This window comes from Drosophila subpulchrella, chromosome X (assembly GCF_014743375.2).
Source record: "Drosophila subpulchrella strain 33 F10 #4 breed RU33 chromosome X, RU_Dsub_v1.1 Primary Assembly, whole genome shotgun sequence".
NCBI lineage: Eukaryota > Metazoa > Arthropoda > Insecta > Diptera > Drosophilidae > Drosophila > Drosophila subpulchrella.
The window spans coordinates 28,530,568-28,556,801 of NC_050613.1; the positions used below are offsets into that span (position 1 = coordinate 28,530,568).

General features: G+C 41.5%; 4 protein-coding genes across 12 annotated transcripts; 2 read left to right on the forward strand and 2 right to left on the reverse strand.

Moving 5' to 3' along the window:
- Nucleotides 1-192: 192 nt before the first annotated feature.
- On the reverse strand, nt 193-3,539 carry LOC119557552 (serine protease snake). The gene is made up of 5 exons (XM_037870334.1): nt 3,393-3,539; nt 2,931-3,153; nt 2,231-2,539; nt 1,727-1,946; nt 193-1,044 (listed from the first exon to the last, which is right to left on the reverse strand). The coding sequence occupies exons 2-5, from the start codon at nt 3,004-3,006 to the stop codon at nt 420-422; spliced, it is 1,230 nt and encodes a 409-aa protein (XP_037726262.1). The 5' UTR covers nt 3,007-3,153; nt 3,393-3,539; the 3' UTR covers nt 193-419.
- A 504-nt stretch (nt 3,540-4,043) lies between these two features.
- Nucleotides 4,044-5,192, reverse strand: LOC119555990 (chromobox protein homolog 2-like). Its single transcript, XM_037867721.1, has one exon. The coding sequence runs from the start codon at nt 5,190-5,192 to the stop codon at nt 4,044-4,046; it is 1,149 nt and encodes a 382-aa protein (XP_037723649.1).
- A 1,137-nt stretch (nt 5,193-6,329) lies between these two features.
- LOC119555991 lies at nt 6,330-8,105 on the forward strand. Its single transcript, XM_037867722.1, has one exon. It carries the CDS (start codon nt 6,330-6,332, stop codon nt 8,103-8,105), a length of 1,776 nt encoding a protein of 591 aa, XP_037723650.1.
- A 2,676-nt stretch (nt 8,106-10,781) lies between these two features.
- LOC119556952 lies at nt 10,782-25,779 on the forward strand. Of its 9 annotated transcripts, none has more exons than XM_037869451.1 (10): nt 10,782-10,864; nt 11,763-11,887; nt 19,853-20,553; nt 20,873-20,992; nt 21,324-21,404; nt 22,497-22,605; nt 23,131-23,390; nt 23,710-23,766; nt 24,514-24,781; nt 24,850-25,779. In XM_037869451.1, the coding sequence occupies exons 3-10, from the start codon at nt 19,971-19,973 to the stop codon at nt 25,427-25,429; spliced, it is 2,058 nt and encodes a 685-aa protein (XP_037725379.1). In that variant the 5' UTR covers nt 10,782-10,864; nt 11,763-11,887; nt 19,853-19,970; the 3' UTR covers nt 25,430-25,779. The 9 variants fall into 9 exon arrangements, with proteins under 9 accessions (XP_037725379.1, XP_037725385.1, XP_037725386.1 ...); XM_037869453.1 differs by having other exon boundaries at nt 10,785-10,882; XM_037869455.1 differs by having other exon boundaries at nt 10,786-10,801.
- The last annotated feature ends 455 nt before the right edge of the window (nt 25,780-26,234 follow it).

The following is a 26,234-nucleotide window of genomic DNA, read 5'->3' on the forward strand; positions in this document are numbered from 1 at the left end:
ATTGATCGTATAAATATTTATCGTCTGCTTGTTTAATTCTATGTTATTGATTGGCTAAAAGTTTACGCTAAAGAACAGAAAAAGCGTATCAACATGCTTACAAAATTATGGGCTGTATAAAAGATTACAAATAAATAAATTATTAAAAACTTTGAATTTTAGTTCACCCTTACATTTTTTTACAACAAAACTAAAGCTAGTATTAGGATAATTTCATAATTGATTGACTCTTACTTTTATCTAAACTCTTTTTTATTTTTTTTCAATAATGCAGATCTGTTTTTGCATAGTTTTTATTCATTGCCTAGTATACTATTTCAACCTAAAAATCAGATCATATACATAAATACACAGTATATATATTATATACATTACTGCTTGAATCCTTAAATAAATAAAAGTGTATTTAAAATACAATCTCAGATCATTGCCCTCAGATCGAATTCGGGACCGGGCAACTCAGTTGGTTTCGGGGAAACCGCGTCCTGCTGCGCTGGCCACACAATGCCCTCGATCCAGTCGACGAAACTGGAGACCCTGGTGTACACCGATGGCGGGCCACTGGCGCATCCCTGTCCCAGCGATGTGATGCCCACCACATAGCCCAGCGGCCCGTCCTGCATGAGCAGGGGTCCCCCGGAGTCGCCCTGGCAGGTGTCCCTCTCGCCGGATATGTCGCCGGCACACATCTGGGTGCCCAGCAGTCCTTGCGCCAGCTGGTCCACCTGGTAGTGCACCTGGCACTCCTCGTTGCTCACGCCCTTCAGCGGCACCTTGAGCAGCTGGGCGGAGGAGAGTCCGGCAAAGCTGGTCTGCCCGTATCCGATGGCCGTGACCAGCGAGTTGGCGATATCCTTCTCCGCCCAGATGCAGGTTGGCTTCAGTTCCGGCTTGGCCGCCGTTTCCAGCTCCAGCAGAGCAATGTCGTTGTAGGCAGTGTTGGCATTGTACTCCGGATGGATGATCACCCGTCGGATGGGGAGATCCTCGCCCTCGGCCAGGGTCAGATTGTCACCACCGAGGCGAACCTGGCTGGGCGGCTCACTGGAAGAGAAGGCGGCATTGTAAGTTTGGAATTGGATATAAGTTGTAAGGGGTAACATAGGGTTTCAAAATACATCTATTTTTTAAAATTAGTTAAAGTTAAAACTTAAATTCGATCACACCAATAATTTAAAAAATTTAGTCTTTGAAAGTGATGTTCCTCAGCTCGTTTAGCCTGACGTATCGCTAAAATATTAGTCGAAAATTAGTTTTTTCGTAATCTTTGCCAAGAATTTTGAGATACGTTACAAACAAAATTTACATTATAATTTTCTGATGATCCTGTCACCAGATACCATTTTCACCGAATGAGTTCTTTTGTTTTGCAGTCTCCGCAAAAAATGGTCTCAGTAGATGAGTTTTTGATACATTAAAAATTTGGTTTTTTTATATAACTAAGCAAACATGTACCTAAAATGTACTAAATTATGTAAACTTAAAATGTCATTCGAAATATATTAAAATAAAACATAATGAAAAAGTGCGTTTACTTGGGCCAAAAACCCTATGTAAGCCCGAAAAGGTTAAAAATGTCATTTTTTGCGCCATTCACAAGCTTTATAATCGAGATAATACATAGCTTACATCGGCATAGACCCCATCCCTTCAGAATAACAAAAAACAACCAAACACGCTGACATAACAAGATTTCTATCAGAGCCTCATTAAGGTGCTGGCTTACCCGCCCAAGTCGGCACAGTGTGCCGCCGTCAGCACAAAGTTGTTGGCGATCAGGGCACCGCCGCATCGATAGTATATTCGCTGATCGAAGTTGGAGCGCCAGCCGAGCGCCGCCATGAAGGGGAATTCCCGTGGTAGGGTGGGCTTCCCGCCCACAACCGAGATCACAAAGGTCAAGTCGTTCTCTTTGGTCTTCTTGACTTTGTTCAGGTCGTAGCAAGCTGCGAATTTGAAAGGGGAAACCCTGGTTAGTCATGGATTACATCAATCGGTGCAAAAAAAAACTGGGGTAGTCATAAAGACTGCCGTGAAGTCTTAAAAACAAGTTTGAGACATATTAATCAGCAAGAATTTGGAGTGGTTTCTTGGGTTAATAGATTATGATCACATATAATGCTTTCGAGAGATTTTAACCAACATTGAGTGATTATAATTTAATAAACTAATTAAAGTAATAAAACTTAAGTAGATTATTTTCAAAGTATATTTTGAGTCATAAACTCACCCTGCAGACTGGATCGTACAACCAGTGGTGCTATAAAGGGATTTCGTGTGGGGGGCAGGATGGGCGGCACTTCAGTGACAGGCTGCTCCTCCGGCTTGCAGCACACGAAGTGATCGAACCTCACAAAGTAGCAGGTCTTGGGGGACTCGCGTCTCTCCAGCCAGGCCTTCAGGGCGGTAGGACAATCCTGCATGCGCCGGCAACTGCCCTTCGTCGCTTGCAAGTCGTCCAGGTAGCACTCATCGAAGGAATCCTTGGGGAAGACGATGCTGTCCTGCGACTGCGGACTTATAGCAGGTGTTGCCCTAACTGGGGTGTATAAAAAGCCATCAGATGTGAATTTTATGATCTGTGATTTATAAAAATGCACAAAAAGCATTTCCAACGAAGCTGGAAGTACTTCACCTCAAAAAGTTGCCCAAAATACATACATAATACTTGAAAATAAGCATAGATCTTACAGGTTTTAGAACAATTAAATCAAATATTTTAAAATATGAATGCACACAGTTTCTTTAATTTAAAATTATAATACTTATTAGAACCATGTTCATTAAAAAGATGTTTTAGTGAATAAAAATATATTCAAGTGAGACATATGTAATATTATTCAATTTGTTCTAAAACACCCAATTTCTACCGTAACAGTTTCCTTGATTTTTAGCACACTTGTTCGAACTAGTTTGGCAATTTCTCTCACCTGCCAGCAGTGGAAGCAGCACCAGGAGGTGCAGATACACACAGGTGGACGTGGAAATGGGACTCCGACTGCTCATCCTCCGTTCTTGATCAGCGCACAATGCGGACTGCAGTGGGGTCAGCTCGACGACTGGCGCTCCGAGATCGGAGAGCAGAAACCAGACGGGCAACTTCCATCTTCCAAGAGGCGATTAGTCGAAAGCGAGGCGACACACTGAGAGAACCTATTTTGATGGATTCGGAAGTATAAAAAAGGATGATTAATATTTCTGACAATAAGATTAGTTTCAGTTGTTATCTTAAAAATTTCAGTAGAATCGGTCAACTGCTTATGTTTTATAAACTTAAAAATTATTATATTAAGATTCCATAACTGGGAAGAATCAATAAATAATTATTTTAGATACAAATGTCGTGCAACATTGAGAGATCTTGAACCTAACTACTGATAACATTAGCTTACCTCTCCTAAGTATCGGGCTGTATACTTTCGATCAGTGTCGTATTATCGTTTTGAAATCGCATTTGTTTTTGTAAAGACACGCGCTCTTTCTCTGTGCCCCTCCGAAATTTAATAATAATAATAACAAACATTGGCTTTTGTTCAATTCCCCGGCTGGGTTATCTCTCCAGATGGATCTTGACATTAGTGACACACCGTTTGGGCTTTTCTGATAGTCGCCAGAACCGAAATAAAAGCAATAAAAGCAAAAACAACCGGTTCTCCCGCTCAATTCAGTTATTCACTTTGCCTTGGCTCATTGAACTTGGCTTATTTGCATTGTTTATTTCGCCATTGCAAGCAGCTTGAATGAATTCAGATATTGGTTTTGTTTTGTGTGCCGAAGGTACATTTTTATTACAACTCACAATGTGTTCGTAGTTGCAGTGAGGCTGCTATACTATAATAACTATACTTAGCTTGGGGCCAAGCTTAGTAAAAAAAAAAAAAAAAAATATATATAAGCTGGCCACTCGAAGCTAAGATAATTTTATAAAAAATGTTTAGCTTGTAAAAAAAAAAAATTGTTAAAATATAGTTAGCATGCCTCTATTAGTTACATATTATTTTAAATAAATCTTTGGTTCATTAGTTGTTATCTTTTTGGTTAGCCTAAGGTATCTTTTCCAGGCTATCAAAGTATTCCAATACTTTAATTGGGTATTTCTTCGCTAGGTCTTCCAGAGGCACAGCGTCCACCGTTGGGCAGCCCTTCCAGGTGACAAACAGGAAGAGATGCTCGCGAACCGCAAAGCTGTGATAAACCTTATCCAGCTCCAGACCGCGCTTCAACCCGAAGGTTTCCTTGGACTGCGGCATTTTCCAGCTATTCGGGGCCAGATTGGACGCACTGCTGCAGCCTGGCAGCTCCTCCTGCTCGGTGTCCAGGCCCGGCATGTCCAATGCGCAGTGAGCCCCAGCACCAACCTGCGGCTGCTCCAGGGCTGGCGGAGCGCTGTGGATGGGTTCCAGGTCTGGCGGAGTGCTGTGGCTGGGCTCCATTACCAAGACATCCGATGGTGGCTCCTCACTGCTGATCGGTTCATTCGTTTCCTGGGGCGCAGGTGCTGCTGCCGATTGAGATGCCACTGCTGCTTCTGGTGTCCCAAGGTCGCTGGACTCGTCCAAGAACACAATGCACGAGTCTTGTCGAGGACATGGACCCCTGCGCCTGCGTTTTGGCACAGCAGGAGAATTGATCACGGCTTTTTGATCAACTAGCTGCTCCTGAGATAGCGCTCTCATTCGCTTTGGCCTGCCGGAGGGCCACTGGCTGCTCCCCGCCGAGGTAGTCGCCTCCTGGTCCTGACTTGGAGCCATGAGCTGCGCCTCCTGTCCCTGGCTCCGAGCCATGAGCTGCGCCTCGAAGTCGCCTAGAAGGTCCAAGCAGTGGTTCAGGGCCTGCATGGTTTCCCAGCTGTTGTCCTCCTTGGGATAGCCCAGCCATTTCACCAGGTACTGAACGCAACCGCCCGCGAGGCGTTTGTCCAGGATTTTTTCGACCGGCTCATTGTGTGTAGCCGCCTCCTGGGCCTTTCCCTGCCTCATCAGCTCCGCCTCGAAGTTGCAAATCAAGTCGGAGCAGTGCCACACGTGCTCTATGGGCTCCCAGGAGTTCTCGTTCTTGGAGAATCCCTCCCATTTCACCAGGTACTCAAGGCGACTCTTCACGAGGCGCTTCCCAATGATCTTTTCGACTGTAAAGAAGGGCACAGATTCATCCGAGGAGCCGCTGGATTTGTCCGGCTGTTCACCTGACATTTTTTTGCAAGAACCCAAAAAAAAATAATGGGAAATGGAAAAATTAAATATGGCGGCAAGCTCCGGCGCTGCCAACGCGTTTGAATTTAGAGCGTCATTGAGGATATTCCAGTCCGTTATATTTCAGACACAAGTGCGAACTTTCAAAAAAGCGTCAGTGGGACTTCAGCTGAATCGTTGAATTTTGGTCAGCTGTTTTTCAGCTTCTCCTTACAAACAAAGTTTTTTAAATTTCAGCCTTTCAAAAGCCTTGAGGTTGTTGAATTGCTGAAAACCAGAGCTGTTTCATTAAGAAGTTATGGCAACTCTGAAACATTTAAGCATCAGCAGTACGCATTACTTACTTAGAAAGCATACATTACCTTTACCTTACTAATTTTTTAAAGCAAATCAAAGAAAAATAAAATGTTACAGGTTTTTACTTTACGAAAATATGAAAACTGGTCATAGCGGTTCAAAAAAAGAACAGTGGCCATTTAGGTTTGTTCCCTAAATTGCCCAAATTATTATATGAGTTTGCGACAATTCAACAGTTAAGAAAATAGCCATTTATTAATAACCTATTTAAATTGTCTCCTATGACCAACGCTTTTATTAATAAGTCATTGTACATGTACATTACTTAATTGCTTATAACATCCTATTTCTTTTATTATAACATATTTTAAATTTGTACCCAATCAAGCATAGCTGGAAATCGTATGTTAAGAAAATTGTTTTATTTGTATTTATTTATATAAAGCTAACATAAAGATTAAAACTATAAACCATCTTATGATCAGAGCACTAGCGACACTAGCGATTAATATTATGTCTGATATATTTCGTTTGAAATGATAAGTTATGTATAAAAATGCATTATTTTATGACATAATGGTATATACCAAATTAATCACGTCACAGTCAATGAACACAGTGGCAGTGGAGGCTGGCTATCCAGACCACGTGCAGTAAATGCATTTTGCAGCGAGTTGGCAGCACCCAGCCCAAGTTTGCGCCATCTTTCCTTTTTGCGCGCGACGCTTCTCTCGTCCATTTCGTCTTCGACGCTTCCAGGGTAAGGTAGTTCCAGTCTCCAGTCTCCAGTCCCCAGTCCCCTTGTTGGTCTTCTTGTTGGTTGTCTCTGAAAAGCTTAAAATGTCTGACACTAACCCAAATGGAAAGCGATCCGCTGGCGGAGAATCGCCCATTGATGATCAGGATGCCGAGTTTATCGTAGAAAAAATAGTCGGCAAAAGCTTCCTTAACGGCCGTCCCCACGTCCTTGTCAAATGGCAGGGCTATCCAATCGAGCAGAGCACCTGGGAGCCGCTCGAGGAGATGGACAAGTGTCTCGATTTGGTGAGCGACTACGAGCAACAGCTGTTCAATGATTGCCAGGAGAAGGCTAAGGCGAAGGTCGAGAAGGAGCTAGCAAAGGACGTGGACCCAAAAGTTGCCACCACTTCTGTGGGAGCCGCTAAGCAGTCCGAGGGATCCTCTGTCCAGGCCCAGCAGGTGAAGGTCGTAAACGAACAGCCTGATCCTCTTCTTCCCACCACCTCTTCTGGTGGATCTCCTACCAAGGTCATGCCGCAGGGGCTTCCACCATTTCCTGTCCTAATAAAGCAAGAGGATCAGGAATATCCCACAATGTTGTCCGGAAAGAGGAAGCCTGTGGTATCCTTTACCGAAGAGAAGCAGCTGACAACCGTGGAGGAAGAGGATCCGGCCCTTGCCGCCACCTCTTCTGGCAGCAACCCTTCCATGGGATCTGTTGACCTCGTAAAGCAAGAGGTTCCGGACTACCCCACCCCGATTTCCTCTTCCCAGGAGAAACAGCAGAATATTGTGGAGGAAGGGGAGCAGGGGCTTGCCATCACCTCCTCTGAAAGCAAGCTGGCAGACACTTCTATCGCCAATGCCGTCGTAAAGGAAAAGGATCAGGAGGCTCCCACCACCTCTTCGAAACGCAAAACGGCTTGGGGAAGCAACCAGCCTTGGAATGGCAAGAAGAAGGGAAAAGGCGGAAAGAATAAGGCAAAGTTGGCCAAGACGTCGAAGGCAGCCTCTACTCAGCCGAAGCCGACGACTATGGACGTTGGAAGCGATGTGAATGAGGACCTTCCCACCTCGTCTTCGGTATCCTTTACCCAGGCAACGCAGCCTACAAATTCACTGCCTGCCGCGACTGGAAAAGGGGCAAAGCCCAAGAAACTCAAATTGGCATCAGTCAAGAAGACAAGCGACGAAACTTTGGGATCAGCCGCCTCTACCCAGCAGAAGCCGACGAATATGGACGTTGGAAGCGAAGTGGATGATGACCTTCCCACCTCGTCTTCGGGATTCATTACCCAGGCCACGCAGCCTAAAAATTCGCTGCCTGCTGCGACTGGAAAAGGGGCAAAGACCAAGAAACTAAAATTGGCATCAGCCAATAATACTAGCGACGAAACTATAGAAGCAGCAGCACCCCTTCCGTTGGCCGCCAGTGCTGCTTTACCTGAGAATCCCTTACAGGATGCATTGAACGCCCTGCCGAACCTGGAGCAGATGACGATTAGGGATCCAGATCAGATCAAAATTGACCAGCTGCTCGCAGAGCTGGATGACCGCCTGTCTAGGCCAATCGCAAACGCCTTTAATTTGTCCAGGGCACGTGGTAACGGTGGACGTAATGGCCGTAATGGACGTGGCGGGCGCAGGGGGGCAGGAAATCCCTGGAACCAGCCGTACCAGGGTATCTTTGGCTTGGATCGCGGTCTGGAGATGGAAAAAGTCGAGCACAGCTTCAAAATTCGAGATCTTCACTTCTTATTCGTCACCTGGAAGGGCTGCCCCGAAATGGACACAGTCACTCTTCCGTCTGTCAGGTACTTGTACCCAAAGCTTGTAATCGACTATCTGGAGATGTTGAAGGGCAAACGTCGCTAAGGAGGCTTTGTGCCTGAAACTCGGAAACTAGTATTAAGAAAATGTGAAAAGCTGCGTGAAAGTTCGAGAAAACGCACGTAGAAGAAATGTACTTTTTTTTTTTGTTGTCTGTGATGTATTTTATTTTATTGACAACGATTTATATTTCATAATCCGAGCCTTAAGATAATATGTAATAGTCTGTATTTTGAGAATCTGCATTCATTATATATATGTAATGTATTTTATTTGTCAACTTAAAGGAACGAAAAGCAAAATGTATACGTGTTGCATACAAAAGTGCCATTAAGATTGCAGAGATTACATGAGAAAACATTTTTGAAAACATAAACAAAAGGAACATGTATATTTGAGGCACATATAAAACTTCTGTCAAAACACAAAGCCTATTTTTTGCGAATAAAGAATGCTGCATATGCAGTTGGGTAAAAATATCTCGGATTCATTGGTTATTTTACGAGGATTGAGTTCTGAAAAATAAGCACTGTGCAGAAGAAATAGAAAAGGTAATCGGCAAATTGATTTGATTTCATACCTTGTGACTGTTTTACCTGGGATCTTTGACGACCCGCTTTGGGATGCTAATTTGGACTCGGCCTTTGATTCTATTTCTGATGTTGCCATTTAGCGATGCTATTTCGCCGACCACCGTGCCCACGATTACGGCTTTCTCGCCCAGCACATCGGATAGGATTGCAATGGTAACTTGTTTATTGTAATCCATAAATCTAAATATTTATGCAAACATATCTTATAAGATCTACTTGATATGTTCACCTGGAGACGATAAAGGTGTCACCCCTTTTTCAACAATCGTTCTTAAATTGTAGCGGTCTACATCTTAATTGTATAATTTTCAAAGGAAATTAGCCCTGTCTCTTTCTTTTTCAAAAACTATTCGATTAAAGGAAGTAAGTCCCTCTCTTTCTTTTTCAAAAACCATCTGATCAAAGGAAATTAGCCCCATCTCTTTCCTTTTCAAAAACTTTATCAACCGAGTTTTAGAAGAGGGCAACATCATAGAAAATATTAAAAGCAAGTTATATTAATAATTTATATTACATATTATATTATAAGGCATTCAAAAACTATTCCTTACATATTAATACATAAGTTTTTTTTTTTCTTTAGGAAAAACCAGAACACGTTCTGCAGTGGAGTGAGGATCGACGCCATCGATCGGGTGTTCAGCTACATAGACAAGTCCTGTGGACCATGAAGGATCCTGTGCCACAATGCTGACGGATGCCAGTGGCAAACAGGCCATCCACTGGACAAACCGGGAATCCAGATGGGGCAGCTGCTCATCCAGCACTACAATATCGACCAGCCCAGCTGGGTGCGCATGATCGGCGATATGTTGGCCCAGGACATTGTCTTTGGCCGCCAGTGCAGTTTCCAAACCATGCTAGTCCTCAGCAGCGGCAGCATCCTGGAGCAGCTCCTGGCGCAGAAGAACCCCATTCGCATTCCGGGTCGTTTAATTTGGCTTGGCTCCGAGTGCCCTTTGAAAAAACATATTTTAGAATTTGTAGTATGCACTATTATTTAGAATTCCATAAAAACACGTCTTTGAATTGTCATTTTAATTAATTCCTAAGAATTATTTGTATTTCAAGTAGAGGAAGGACTTAAACCTTGTTGGTATACCTTTTTGATAGTTGTTAAGTTTCTATCTTCTTTATAAAGTTTTCAATCGTATGGCAGGGTATTATTTGATCTTTGTGAAAACAAAAGAGTTAGCGACTTCTTCCATAGATAATTAAACCAGGTCAAACTACCAAAAGTAAAATTATATTTAAATGTAATACTTATAAATTTAAAGACCAAAATATATGCATATTTTAGGTCTTCCATATTGGTACATAATTTAATTACAACATATTCAGAATTCAGAATCAGAATTTTTCAATATTTAATTTAACCTCTCACCATATTATTTAGCTTCACATTTTTGTTCACAACTCCTGTTGTAATTTTCAGTTAAGTCCTAAGATATATTTGTATCTGAACGTCATTAATTATTAAATATAAAACTTTTGTAATCTGTCTTCTTCATAACATTATCTGTAAAGATCATTTTGGTTCGTAAAAACTTAAAATGAGTACTTTGCAAAAAACCTTGGTTATATATCTCCAATAGAAAGAAACTTAATTTTTAATTCCCCTAAAAATGATTGTGAAATAAATAAATTGCCCAACACTTAATTTTTAAAAAGCTGTTAGGTTCGAAAATCATAAAAAGAGCTTTCTGTGCATTTTTAGTAAGGCAGCGCCGTGAAAGCTTTGATATTTGGTATATTTGAACAAACAAAAGTGGTATTTTATAGACAAAAATTAACAGAAATGTTAATATACATCGTTTTCTAACAGCGGCAGAGGCCTGTGTGTTTTTTGCAAGTGTTTAAAAAAAAAAGCTTTTTTCATAGAAAAATAAGCCAATTTAAGACAAGGACGACTCCCCTTATTTTGGCTATGGATTCAAATTTATTTTGGGGCGTAAATATATAAACATTTCTGTTATAAAGAGATGGAGAGCAAATTCGAAATCAGCTGGTGTGACCATCCGCCAACACCTGCGAAATACAGAAAATATAAAACAAAAATACCGGTCAGCCTGTTTCGCGTTTTTGATTTCAGGGGCGGTTTTCTGCATATCAACAATATCATTCGAAAATTTACTCCTCGCGCTGTCGGTACGTACCGTCCGTTCTGGTCCAGGTTTCACATCTCTGATTCGCGACGTGCTGAGCATAAAAGTATAAACAAGACAGCGCGTAAGAGTGGTTGAAAGGAGGGTTTGTTTTGCCGGCGTTTTGGAGTAGGTGTACGCGCGCTTCTTCCCTCGCGTCCTTCTCCCCTCCCCTCCCCCTATCCCCCACCTTTCCTGAGTGACGCGCGCACTAACTAAACTAACGGTGGAAATGTGCAATTTATTAATATAAATAGCGCGTAATTCAATACACACACCTAGAGACTTTGTTCACCAACGTCTGTATCTTTTTTTTTATCTTTGTTGCGTGCTTGTTGTTTGCTTTTTGTTTTTGCAAGTGTAGAACAAAAAACATGAAGAACAATAATGGTTTGAAATTTGAATGAAGTGCGGGAGGGAGACAGCAATACTGGCTGATCAGCTGAAGGTGAACCAGTTGTTGTTTTTGTTTGCCATATTTCAAGTGCAACCCTTCTATGACGTCACTGAGCTCGCTTTGGCGATCAGATGACTCAGGTGCACTGAAAAAAATCACCTGAAAAATGAATGAAAATTAAGAAACATGTTTGTTTTTGATATATATCCCTTTTTATCACTTTAACATTTCTGCCGTGTATTTTGGAGATCTCACACCTTTTTTAAACTCTGACGTCAGCTGGGCAATTTCTAAATTCTCGCAAGTGCTAAATGACTGTAACTTACAGAATGGCAAGAAAAACAGAAAAAGGCAAACAACAAACCGATGTCCGCGTTATCGGTTGATAACGGAACATTGCCCAACTCCCCCTTTTCCACCCACTCTCTGATAAGCTGATAAGATAAGATAATCCCTCATTGCTCCGCGTGTTTCGCATTCTTTTTTTTCCCCGAGATATGTATTTTTTGCGCTGTGCATCAATCAGAATTCTGTGAAAAGTTGTTAACACACACGTTTGTTTTTATAGAGTAGTGGAATAAACCGAGCAAACCATAAAACAAATTAAGCAAATAGAAGTGACCGAAGAGGAGAACCGGTTGCAAATCAAGTGGCAAATAAAACACGTCATTTTCGAGGTCTATCTAGCAACAGGTGAGTCTAATGTTCAGTAATAATGTCTCTAAAGTGTGAGACCCGGGGAACGTGGGGGTGGTAAAGCTGGCTGTATGTGCTTTCACCTTTCTTCCGGCGGAGTAATGAGGGCTCTTTATAAACCCCACTCAAAACCTAAGACTCGGGCTTTGTTATTTTACTTGGCCATGTTTGGCAATTTCTTACGCATTGGGCTGCTTTCATCGTCTGATTAGATACTGTTTAACAATTAAATTAACCACAAACAAAATTCAATTACCTAGTTGTACTATAGTATCATACATATATGATAAAGATGAAGATGGTATTCTATAGTTACTAAATAAGGTTTAGAATTTTTGGAGCTTACAATCTGTTGTATTTTCTGAGCTGGCATTTGCTAACACTTTGAATTACATTATGCATATATTTGAGTCAATTATTTATGGTACTCACAACATGTTTTAAACTTAGAATGTACAAAAGATAAAATTCGCAATATTTCTAACAATCTTTTGAATTTCCCTCAAAAAAGGTATTCCATAGATCTTGATATCTAAATCTAAGTTCGTACATAACCATTACTATTCGAGGGTATATATATCATAAAAAATTTGCTGCCGTGCTGCATTTGAATTTCAATTTAAGCAATTTGAGCAGCAAGGCTAAGTGAGAATAACGATACTGACCCCCAGGAAACCAAGCGGGCGATTACCCTTTATGAGTCTGGGGATTTGTTATTTTTCGTACCCACTCTGTACACTTTGTACTTCTTCGATAGTGGTATTTGCGTTCTTTATAACTTACTGGGTTTATCTAAATCCATTTCCGTTTCCACGTTTCGTTGTCGCAGTTTATTCGCCATTGCCTCGGCTTTGTTTCTATTTTCCATGTTATTTGTCTGACCTGCATTTTCCCCTAGCTTTTTCTGTACTTTGTTGTATGTCCGCTGTTCCAGTCGGTGGAAATTTGAACAATTTTCACGAGGCTAAAACATTTGGTTAACAAATTGTGTACTCGCACAACAGAGAGCAGAGTGAAGAAACTGAAAAAAGCGTGAGAGGCATCCGAAAATGATCTCATTCTCGTTTGGCTGTGCAGATTATTTATTGTTGCTTACTTAGCACAGTTTTCCTTTTCTTTTTGTTTTTGTGTATTTCTTCCAGTTTTTTAGGGAGGCAATTTTGTTGCACATTCTGGGAAATTTTGAAAACAAATTGGGATTCAGGAAAAACATTATAGGGAAACAGTATGCAATTTTTTATATTTTGTTGAAGGTTTACTATTCCGTTTTAACATTTTTGACTCAAATCAGTAAGATATCCCATTTTCGACCATAATTTATCGAAAAACTTAGCAACTTTTGGAATTTTTGTTTATAAATGAAATGTTTTTGCAAAGAACGTTCTATTTCAGGGGAAAGTATTCCTGTATGTTCCAACCAAATTCGGTTAAGCAGATCTTGAGAAAAAAAAATATAATTTTAAAGAACGCTTATTATTTGTATTTCGTGAGTCTATTAAAAATGCCATTACCCCTTCAGACACCTTATTTTTGTGGGCAATGTGTTGCCGGTCGACTGTCGGCGAGACCATCTGCTCCCCTTATAATTATCTGTTCGATGTATTCGCTACCCGGTGTGCGGTTCATTCAACTTGGAAAACCTCCTCCTTCTGCGCCCGACTCTCCCGGTCTTTCGTCCGGCTCTGCATTTAAAAATAATTTCCACTGTTTCTTGTTTTGATTTAAGTTCTTCTGTGACTTTTCCCGATATCGGGGCTACTTTTTACGTGAATGAAATGAGGCGTGAGTGGGCTGCAACTGATGTAAAGTGATACGAAGTTGTCAGTGGGATGAAGGGGAATTCGACCTCATTTTTGTTTGCCGATAAACAAATGCAATTCGAGATGAGCCGCGAATTTCACCCGTCTTTCTGTGCGTTTGTCGGCATATTTGAAAGTTGTTTTGTAATATTAGAGCAGAGTGGATGTGACCTGGTTTTGGCAGCTGCTTGTCAGTGCAGTTAATAAGTTGAAGGCTTGTGCTCGACCTAGTATATCTTTTTTGCATCGAAAATTAAATATTTTTTGAATCGGTTGTGTATCGGGTTTGAACCGGCTTGCAGATTCCACTAAATCGTTTTCCAAACTGAAGATTTTCTGAACCGGTTATGTATTGGGCCTGAATCGGTTATGCAGTTTTGAAGTACCATTGAGGCTTTTACGCTGACTATCCCCATTATCAGTATTGCATCCTCGTTTCCAATCATTAACCGCTAAGTAGGTCACTCAATGACGCCCTAATCAGCCTCTAATCGGCGCTCCTTCAACCACCACCACTGACACACTAAGAAACTTTGCCCCCAAAAACAAAAGAAAACCAAAGGGGTTGGCTCAATCGCAAAGGGGGTGGAAATGGGGCCTTTCAGCATTTGTAAACTGCATTTTCGATGTGTGTTCCGTGGCCATAAAACTGTCCGACTGGCCATATTGCCATAAGTCGCTCTAATTTATGGAGCACCACCCAAACCACCAACCACCATTCACCATGGATGGCTTTTCTATGGGGAGGGTGGTGCTCTGAACTTTGCCCCGCTAATTCCCGGAATATTGCCGGCTATTGTGTAACCAAAGGAAACCGACTTTTCTTTTCTTTTCTTGCGTGTTTGAGTTTGAGCTTGTGCATGGTTTTTACTCATTAATGATTGCATTTCGAGTAAGTCGGTGGATGGGGCTGTGGTTTAAAACTTGAAAGGTCCATCTGACGCACTATAATTGCTTGTATGCCTTGTTTTCCAAGCCCTTTTAGCCATGCAGTTTGAAGGGTTGGTTGTAGGTACCTTATAATATGATTGGTGAGTGTTCGATAATGGATAAAGGTAGAGCTAATCAGAAAAGTTATATCGATTTATAGTTCTAACATTACATATTTCTATTTCGCGAATAAAACCTAGTTTTAGGACATGATTTAATATTTCTATTATTTTGATCTTTCCTATATTTGTATCTGTAGTTCGAATATAATGAAAAAATATGTATTCCGTGCAGGAAGGAAATAAAATGTAGAAAATGGGGGTTTAGGGGCGGCGATTGGTCATTCGAGGGCAGAGAGAAACAAATGGAACCCACGCACTGCATCAAGTAGTGATCCGCGGCTAATTGATCAAGTGATCCAATCAAGGAATTCCAAATGAATAAAGATGGACGGGGACAGTGACGCACAAGACGATGTCGAAACCTGTGCCCTATACAGAACCTCCAATATTGCATAAAACCGATTCGAGAGGGGGAACATTATTTTCTCGTCGCCCACACGAGCGACTCAATAAATAGTGTTTGTGAGCCATCTGACGAAAGACAAATAAATCTCGCTATCTGAGTATAAATATTTCTCCAATTTGCGCAACGTTCGCGGAGTGAATCACTGGATGATTAGAAAATCCAGACAAACTGACGACAGGAAATCGTGGATTTTGCTGATCTGTTGGAAACAAATCATCAAAACTTAGGAAAAACATGTGACTAATATCACAAATATAATACATTTTAGTAGCAACGAAAACAAGAAAAAAACTTGAAAACACTTACAAATTATTGTGATATTCGTGATGTTTAAGTTCCTTCCCAAGCTCAGATTTGTTCGCTTTGAAGGTCAGCTCCCGACTTCGCGACTTGTTTGCCGATTTAAATAATCAGAAATGCCATAAATATTGCGTCACAGACGATAAAAGCCATCACACTGAAATAGTATACTTTATAAAGGGCTGACGTCATCGCTGATTTAAGCTTCTTGAAAAGATCCCAACCTCAAAACGAAACTCAATTAACCGAAATGGAAAAACAATTTCAGCCGACTAAACGTTATTCAGATATGCAAATCAAAAATCAAATTCTATTGGCAGTTAAAGTTCACGGCAAGAATAAATAATCACATTTGCAAGAGGTATCCCAGATTAATATAATATTGGTTTCGAAATCATGGATCAAAAATACATAAATATTTAATAAATACCTAAGAACTCACAAATTTTTAAATCGTCGGATAGAAGATATATTATTTCGTCGAAATTAAAGATCAAAACAAAAAAATATTCAACAAAAAAACAAAATTAAGCATAACAGATAAATTAATGTTGAAATAATTACTCTATGAGTAACGCACAGAAAAAATTCTGACGTTTTCATCTGAGTTAAAAATGTTCTTAAAAATATAACGACATTTTTGGAGTTGAAAATATTTTAATTTTGCTCGAATCAAGTTGGTATTTACATTGTATATCTCAACCAATAAACTATTAGACCAGTCAGTAGTGTATACTTATCAAAAAGTTGATTCTAATATTGAGAAAATTGATACCAAAATGTACTTACACGGTTTTTAAGAACGAATTTTCTCAATTCAAGAACAATGTACTTACATAATTCTCTCTGTGCGGGTACAAATATTATAAGGACCAAAAGCAAGTTTTATGCAAATTTTGGCTCGTTGTTTATCCCAAATAAATTAGCCCAATATTTAACCCACAAGAGTTCGAGGAACCTCCTTCAAAAATATTGCTACAAGAATTTTCAAATTGTTTCATAAACAAGCGAAAGCAATTCGCCGCCAGACAATTGAGGCATTTGTGAGGCAGGGTGAGAAATAATTTCGGAATAACCTTGGCATGAAACGAAATTATGAAAATGTCCAGAAACGCTGATGGTCGGGGACCATTCAAGTATATTTAGAGCTCGATGGGGCAAGCTGCAGGCATTTCCATATCCATTGCTTAATCGGATAGAACAGATGGGGCGGTGGATGAGCCCTACAGAGGAGCCTCCACTAGGAGAACAAAACAAACGCGGTTGATTGTCAATTAACCATTGAATCAACAAGGTTCGATCTGATCACGTTTTCCGCTGTGAGTCAGCCTGCCCGAGTTTACTTTTTACTTATTGAGTCGTATCGGTTCAGAAACTTTGACTTTGAGTCACGTTCGCCCCCCGGCTAATGACACGAAAGGGAAAATTAACTGAAATTATGCGGTAATTAGCGGTTGTTGCTCTGCGGTAGTTAAGTAGACGTGTCAATTTGCCTTGCTTTTGGTATGGGAAAATAGTGAGATTAACTTGTTTTTGATAGGAAACTGCGGAGTTCTCCCTGGCTAAAAAATATCAGACCCCACGCAAAAAAGGGGAACTGGAAATCGCTGCTAAATAAGTGCCTACATATAAGATTTTCTTGTGTGGGCATCTCACAGCCCACTTTCTGGCTGAGTGTGTCTCACTGGAATGGCACACTGAGATTAAACAAGACTATGGATTTAAATAGAATAATACACAGTATTTAGACAACAGTTCCAAGGATTGCCGATATCATTGAAATTAAAAAGGGTGTAGTCATTTGAAGATTATAAAAAGGTGGAGTTTATGACTAAGTGTTACGTTCTGTAGTTTGGTTCCCAGTGCATGAAAAACAAATGCCCAAGTATGTTTCTAGCAAAAGACAATAAAATAGTAGCAACACCCCAGCATACATTTAATAACATTATAAGTTTATTCAATCCAACAATTAGTGACCAGTCTCAATTAGATGGATTTCGCTGTGCGTTGATTCTTAGTTTCGAGTGATAGCCTTATAATAATAGATATATAGTTGAGTCAAAGTAGAGTCAAACATATTATTCAAGTAAAAATGCAGAAAAGAATACCTTTTCTATTATTAAAATTAGTATAAATAAGGTATAAGGTGTTATGATATGAACTATTAATAATGTGGGATACCTCCTAGAAAGGGTATTCAAAAAAGCGTAGTTTTGCGTGGGTTGTGGTGGAAACTACTAACGGAAGTGGCAGCTGGATTCCTCCTGTTAAAAATGTTGTGTTTGTCCAGCCAAATATGAAATTTGATTTGGTTTGTGTGCTGTGTCTGTGCATTGTTCAATTTTCCATGTAGGAAGTACACATTTTTGTGTCAAGACACGTGACTGGGGTTCTGTCAACCGTAAAGGGTTTTCGCTGGGGCCGGGCCCTTTGCCCCCTCGGGAGTTACGCATCGCCAGGCACTTGCGATAGGAATTTCCATTCCAGACGACGCCCCAAAGATCGGCGAACTATAAAAACAACGAAAAATATTGCCCAACGGAAGTGAAGAAATGCATTTGCAAAGGGAGTGTCTCGGGGGCGGGACTGTACCATTTTTGGTGCACTTTATCTTCGCATATTTGTACATGTTTTTGTTTTAATTGAAATTGCAGACGGCAAATAATTTCCGGCCGTGAAATTCGAGTGGTGCACCCTTTGGCGACCGAAGTGAAGAGGGAGGAAACGCTTTAATCTAATTAAGTGAATGGGATGAACGGATAATGTCTCATATATAAGTCTGTGGGGGGATGGAAAATACAATATTCGCTTAATATCAAAAAATTACATATTAAAGAAGTGTGGAACCCAAAACCAACGGTTATTTGAATATTAATGGACATGATTGTACTAAAAATAAATAAATTGTGCATTCATCAAGTTCATATTATAAACAAAAAATAAAACAAAAACCATATTCCAAAGAAAATGGAATACTTTAACTTGACTAATGTCGTTGTTTTGAAACCCAAACATTTACTACTACACATATGTGCTCGGATTTTCCCCTCATTAGCCGAAAAGTGTAGTTTCCATCTAATGAGTTTCCTCGCCATAATGTTCTTCTGGGACCTGGAATTCCAAGAACTGGCATTTGGGAAATGTAAATTTTTATTTCCTCTGCATTTTCCGCTTTCCGTTCGTCCTTTCACCGGCTCAGTTCATTCGCCTCTCCCTTCCCTTGGGGCTTTCAGTTTATTTTTTTGTTTGTCCTATGCAAATTTAGCGGCAGGCCAACCCCCAGGCACCCATTTTCCGACCTCCCTCGCCCCTTTCTTAGCAATTTTTCCATCTCTTTCGCTTTTCCCTTGGCGAGTTCAAAAACCTTTTTGTGGCTGCTTGGTGACATTTGGCCGGAAGTTGGCTTTTGCCTTTAATTGCAGGGGGTGGCAGGTGGCTGGCCCAAATGACAACCCCCTAAAGCAAACCCCCCCGTTTTGGACCCCCTCTATATGGTTGTCATGCACTCGGCGTTACCAAGTTCCTATTGATTTTCTTTAGTCGCTCTGTTTTGGTTTCTTTTATTGTTATTATTTCGTGGGCCCGAATCCAAGTCACTGGGTCGCAGTAGGTTGCCAAAAGGGTGGATTTATGACACCAATTATTTATGAATTCTAAATTTGTTTGGCCCATTGCCAGACAGACAGCGAAAGCAGCCCCGAAATCAGAGGGCGTCGAAGGGAACAGGTAACATTTAACACGGGTAGGGGAAATATGGAAATGCGAATCGCTGGCTAAAAATAGAGGCACACAGTGAAGAGTCTTCGAAAGTGCAGAGCAATATTTTCTTAAAAAGTTTAATTTATCTATTATGAAACTAGAAGTATCTGAAAGCCAAAAAATAGATAACAAATCCCAAGTATATTTTTGGAACTTGTATTAGTTTTAATACCCATTAGTCTCATTTCAATTCTTACAAAATATTAAAACGCTTTCTTCTACTTGTTACATACTTTCTGACGAATCTAGTATACCCTTACTCAGGTATAAAAATACTAAATACCGTTGAATATATATTTTCTGGGTTACAACAAATATTTTTTGAGCTTTTAAAGTAAAAACCATAATTCATGAAGAGAAATATTTTATTTTATGTAAAGAATTTTTTAGAATTTTTATTCGTTTTTGTTCAAAATAGGTTTTAGGAAAATACTAATAATAATACTCAAAAATTATAATTACTTTAAATTGCATTTTTAATAACGGCTATAAGTAATTATAAAAAATTATAATTCAGCTAAAATACTAAATATGAAAAATATGATATTTTATCATTAAATGGAAAACCATCTAAATATAATTTATTAGCACGCCCCACTTTCCACCAGTCACTAATGACAGTCAACTTTTGCTTTTCTTTCGGCAGCAACAGCAAGTTTGGCCTCAAGGACGTCGCCGGAGCAGCGGAACCGTATCGGATCGAAGGGGCAGCAGTTCCAGGAGCAAGAAGCAGGGAGCAGGAGGAGCAGCAGAAGGAGCACACCATGTCGGAGCGCAGGAGTCACATACAGATGGCACCGCCACCGCCGCCCCCCAAGCCAAACAAATCGCAGACAGCCAATGGGAATGGAAGTGGAAATGGAAATGGCAACGGCAACGGAGTCCTGCCGAATGGCAATAAAAACTATGGCAAAATTGTCGCAGGCCAGAACCAGGAGCACGACCAGCTGGATCAGAACTCGAGCGGCGTTCAGAGGAGCCAGTCGCCACCGCGCACAGAACAGGTCGTGATGACGCCCCGCGGAAAGACGGCCAACAGCACGGTGATCCTCATCGAGCGCAAGCTGGTCGACGAGATCAACGACCGGGTCCATGTCGCCGGCGGCGACCACACGGGCATCATCATCAACAAGGATACAGTGGCGGGCCAGAAGAGCGCCAGCAAGGCGGCCGCCCTGTCCTTGGAGTTCCGGGTCTTCCTGGTCAGCGCCAATACGGGCAAGCACTCGCAGGAGTCGCGCACGCTGAGGTTCTGGTTCAGGGACTGGCTGACCAACGACGAGAAGCAGGCCCACATCGCCCAGGACTTCTTCAAGGAGCTGGTCAGTCCGCAGGACTTTCCCAGAGGTGGGTTGGCATTGTGTTGGTAAAAGGTTTATAGGATTTGGGACCTCCTTAAATGGTTCCCAATAGTGTACTACAATATCTTTTGAACGGGCTTTCTTGATATGCCTTTTAAGGTGCTATCATATCTCTAAAATCTTCAGTTTTCTTGTCATTTGATTTTCTTTGTTTACTTTTAAAATGTAAATTGGTTTTTTTTTTATTAACAAGACTCTCTTGGAATTTTATCCAAAGGACTTTCATACTGAAACTAATTTGCTCGTATCGGTCATTGTTAAATAGTCTAAGGCTTTATTTATTTGGTTTTCATTTTACCCCTCAGACTATGTGGGATTCATCAAGAAGATAATGAAGCTGCTGCAGCACGGATACTCGGAGATCCAGTCCATCGAGATTGAGCTGCGCATCCTGGAGGAGACCTCTGCACCGCCCTCGCGACCACGTGAGTATCGTCCAATTCTGTTTATAGGGATGTGTAAGAAGGGAACTTGGCCTAAACATAAAAACTGCATTTGGAATCCCTTAAGAAGGCGTTTTAAAGGATGCAATTATGCATTTTACCCTGGAACTTCGGTGTAAAATTTTTGATTGCATTCTTTTAGACACCTTGCTTGGGGATTTCAATGCATTGCACTCTGTGAAAATCAAGTTCCAAGCCCAACTTACCTTCCGAGTATAATCTACTGACTGTACCATCCAAAATTGACTTCTCATCTGAACCGAACGACTCAATCTATCCTCTGGGCTGTGCGGGTGGCTTTTTTGGCGATCAGCCCGGGATGGGTACATCATCTACTGCTACGGCGACTGCAACCGGAAGTTCGAGGAGGCGCTGTTGGCGCAGCGGAAGACAGGTGACGGCGACAACCTGATGAAGGCCATTTGGCTGGACATGTACACCGAGCAGCTGAGCGCCCGTCGGAAGTGAATGGGGGATTCCCAGTGCTCCCGTGTCCCGTGCTCGAGTGCTCCCACAACTAATCATCTAATCCGCTCAACGAACTCCGTTTTGTATCCGCTTCGTTGCACTTCCACTCCTTCCTCCGCCTTCTTTGTTGTTCCTTGTTCGTTTTTCGTTTTGTTCTTCCTTTCGTACTAATGCACGCACTAAAAACTCACGAAAAAATGCATTAAGTATATGTATAAAAAAGTGTTGTGCACTCCAAAGAAATAAAAAAACAGAAATGTAATAAAGCGAAATAAAATAAATGCCTTGCAAGCTGTTGAGGTTTTTAGGTGGCTTTGTGTGCTAACAAAAGGCTCTTTGTAGGGGCCAAACTTTAGAAATTCCGAGAGGTAGAGGATCTACCATCAGTTGGTTTCCTGTAAGCAAACATATCCCCTGAAGATATGGCTCTCCAACTGTTTTTTTTCTTGTTTCCTAGCTTCTATAACTTTGATTTGATAAAGAGAAGAATACCGACCTGACGCTTCCAGTTATTATTTTATATTTTACGTTTAATTTAAACCAACATTTGTCCTTGGGTTGACTTGCTAGAAACCGCAGAAGATAACATACAAAATGAAGAAATTATGTAAAGACTGTAGGTTCGGCTTTCCACTATCGCTGTAGCTCCACAGCTATTATATGAATCTGATTCTCCCACCGCCACCTTCGCTACTTTCAAAGCCACAACCAAAAGCTTTCAAACCCCCTCCAGTTGTCCTCAAAAGGCAGTCTACACCTCAAGTGTCCAATTTGTCTGCCGTCTGCAATAAAAATCTGACATCCGCTGCTTGAGCACTTAATTGACCCACCTGCCAGCCGATGTCTGTGTGTGTTTTTTTTTGTACTAACAGACACCGCCTAACCAGCCACGCCCACCGCTCAGAGTAGATGTCATTGCTCGCTAACAGAAATCCTGGCTAAATGAATAACCATTTATAAAGGGGACTCATAGACATGTGCTTTAATCGTGTGTTTCCCTCACCTCTTTTCCCCCCAGTTTCCCTAGAGGAATCCCAGTTTGAGTCGCCACCGTTGACCCAGGAGAAGGTGCTGGAGCTCATCGAGCAGGCATATCCCAATCCCGTTTCCCCCGAGGATCTGGCCAAGTGAGTAGTTGACCAAAGTGCTAAAATATCCAATGGAAAATTATAGAGCTGGGGTCTTCTTACCCCATATATGATGGGTTTACTGAAATAATCGAATACAGGGGTTTAATTTCTGTAATCTAAAATAATAGGCCTTGATTTTAGTACACTGATACAAAAGTATATTAGAACTATATCCAATGGAAAATTATAGAGCTGTGGTCTTCTTACCCCTTATATAATTGGTTTACTAATCGAATTTTTAACATTCAGGGGTTTAATTTCTTTTAATCTAAAAATAGAGTCTTTGATTTTAGTACATTGATACAAAAGTATATTAGAACTATACTCGTTTTAACGATATTCCATGCATTTTTAACTTTGATATAACTTTGGTATGAACTTTTGAGGAATTTCTATTTTTCATTATTCATTGGTAAAAGTGATACAATATGTTAATTTTATCAAGTATAAAGTTGATACCTACCAAGCTAGTACTAAAATGGATTCGAAAGCTAGAATACTAAAATATTTTCCTTTTCGCAGGGACTACGGCTGGAGCGAGCAGGATGTCCTGCTGGTGATCAAGTCGCTGCAGGAGCGCGGCCTGATCAAGTCGATGGAGTACAACGCGTACACCCGCATCCACCACGAGGACAAGGAGATCAAGGTGGTCAAGCAGATGCCCACGATCGCCTCCAACAAGCAGCCCACCATCGCCATCATCACGGCCCAGTACTGCGAGAAGCTCGCCGTGGACGCGATGCTCGAGAACAAGGAGACATTCGTCCGATACACCACAGTCGGTAGGTTCAGTTCGATAACGAACCGCAGAATCGCTCGATTACCGATGGCCAATATCGTTTGGCGATTGGCGTTGGCGTTGGAACGAGACTCGTCGACTTCTCCCCAACTCTTACTAATCGAACTCTTGGCTAACCATCTTTTCTCTGTTTATCTCTTTCCCCTTCTGTTCCCTAACCTCGACTACGGTGGCCAAAAAATCACGAAAAATTCGCCATTACGAATGAATTTGCATACAATTTGGCTGATTGTTTGCTTGTCTGCAATATAAAAAAACATTTCACCTACCCCTGAATCCAAAAATACAAACCTATGTAACAGATTCCGATCCCAATCTAACGAACTCACTCAGAAAGTCCAAAAAGAAACGAAGATTCGGTAAGCCAAATGTCCAGAAACCACATCAAAATTCAGAAGCACCCATAAATCAAGGTCAAGTTCATAGGTTTCTAAGGGTTAATCGAAATACCTATTGTAAAAAGTGTTTAGTAGTTTTTTATTACGACGAATTTTATATATTTGTTTCCAATGATTATAATAACATTTAAATAAGATCATTAACTAGTACAAATATTTAGAATGTAACCCATGTGCACAGTAAACACTCGGTTCGCATTTAACGAGTGAGACCTGTGCTCGAATGACTTGCCATAAACTTGGGTAGAAAGTAGAAAGTTATGAACTTGCCCTAGAATAATTTGATTTCTTGTCATTTTCGTGTCCTTTTTGTGTGTGTTGTGTCGTCGGTTTTTGGTTTCATTGTATTTGGTTGTTGTTATGGTAAAGGATTGTCCTAGGTTACAGGACCTTATATTTTATATACATGTACCCACTCGTATCACCGTCAGACGGATTGATTAACTCCGTCACGCACTTGGTGAATTGGTTAACCATCAAAATACATGTCCTATGTTTAAACAAAATTATTTTTTAAAATTACTAGAATGTTTAATTTTTGAAAGATAATGTTATAATGTTTATTTTATATATTTATTGGTTATCTTTTTCATATCATATCTGATCCGCATACCCTTTGTTTTCATGACTGGTGTATATTATTGTCCTGAGCGTGAACCACTGTCTGCCCGAAAACCCACTTACCAAGCTTTCCTATCTATTCCGCAGGCGAATCGAACGTTTATACCCTGGGCAACATTGGGGCGCACAGGATCGTGAGCACCAAGCTCCCGTCGGTGGGCAGCAACCGGGAGGCGATGACGGCGACGGGCAACACCACCACCCGCCTGTTGGGCACATTCCAGAAGGTCGACTTCGTCTTCATCGTGGGCGTGGCCGGGGGCGTGCCCCACTACACGGACTACAAGAAGCACGTCCGGCTGGGCGACGTGGTCATCTCGTACGTGGACAAGCAGCGGGCGCTGATCAGCAATAGGTGAGGCACTAGATCGCATTTTATTGGGTTACCTTTGCTAATGTTCCCCCCATTTTATGGCCAAACAGCAAGGAGAAACCGTATGTGTACTTGTACAAGAGCGGCGATGACGTTAAGACCTACTTCCCGGTGAACGACTCGCTGCAGCAGATCGCCGAGAGCCTGCAGGCCAACATGCAGGTAAAGAGGCCGTGGGAGGATTACCTCAACCAGGCCCAGCAGGCGCTGGCCCAGAAGACGGAGGCCGACTTCAATCGGCCGGACGCTCGGACGGACAAGCTGTTCATGAACATCGGCAACAACGAGGTGATCGAGGTGGCCCATCCCATTGCCGCCGACGAGGTCGACGGGGTCAATCGCCTGCGCCTCCACCTGGGACCCATTGGCTCCGGCAGGGATCTGGTGAGGAGCGACGAGCTCCGCACCCAGTTCGCCAGGAAGTACGGCCTCCTCGCCACGGATGTGGAGATGAGCAGTGTGCTGGACAGCATCATCGGCAACTGCCGGGAGAGCTTCATTCTGGTGAAGGGCATCGCCGACTACAAGGACGGCACATCCACCCGCAAGTGGCAGAACTTCGCAGCCATTTCGGCGGCGTCGGTGGTCAAGTCGGTTATCTGCGGCATGGACGCGCCCACGAACGTCTAGGAGGCGGGGTCTCGAATCCCCGACTTCCTCCATTCCCTATCCCCCCTCGCAGTTCTAGCATTTGATTCGATTTTCGTACCCATCCCGCAAGGGCGTGTCTTTTTTTCTGAAAATGTGGACCGGGCCTTGGGACCACCAGCCTTCGTAAACCAAAATGTGCAGAGATTGCATCGTAATAATGTATGTATGTTCGCGTAATATTGTATTAAATGATTTCTTGTTATTTATTTTGTTATAACTTTTGTACTACAACCAATCTAATTTACACACAAACACTTGACGTATATAAACACCTATATACAGCAGAAAATAAATATCGCAACTAAGCTTGCAAAAACTATAAAAGAATACGTATTTTGGCAATCATTTAGCGAAATAAAGTCGGAATTGGGAATGTCATACCTCGTTGAGCTCGTAATTAAATTCCCAATCGATTGGCATTCAAGCCCGGAAACTTTAATTTTTGACGGATTTTCGCAAAAATAGACGATGTTACCCCTTATGAAAAATGTGAAATTTAGTCAAAAAATAAATTTCCCGGAATGTGATGGGGATCGGTAGCCTAGGTTGTTAGCTGTTCAAAACAGTCGGTCTTTTTGTTGTGCGCCTCGATTTAACTAAAATACGACTGAAAAACGGCTTAAAATAAACGTATTTTTCATCCAAAAATGCTACTCCCTATTTTTGCCCGAAGTATATCCGTTTTTTCGTCGACAAATTGCGAAATGGAGCCAGAATAAGGAATGTCATACCTCGTTGAGCTCGTAACTAAATTCCCAATCGATTGGTATTTAAGCCCGGAAAC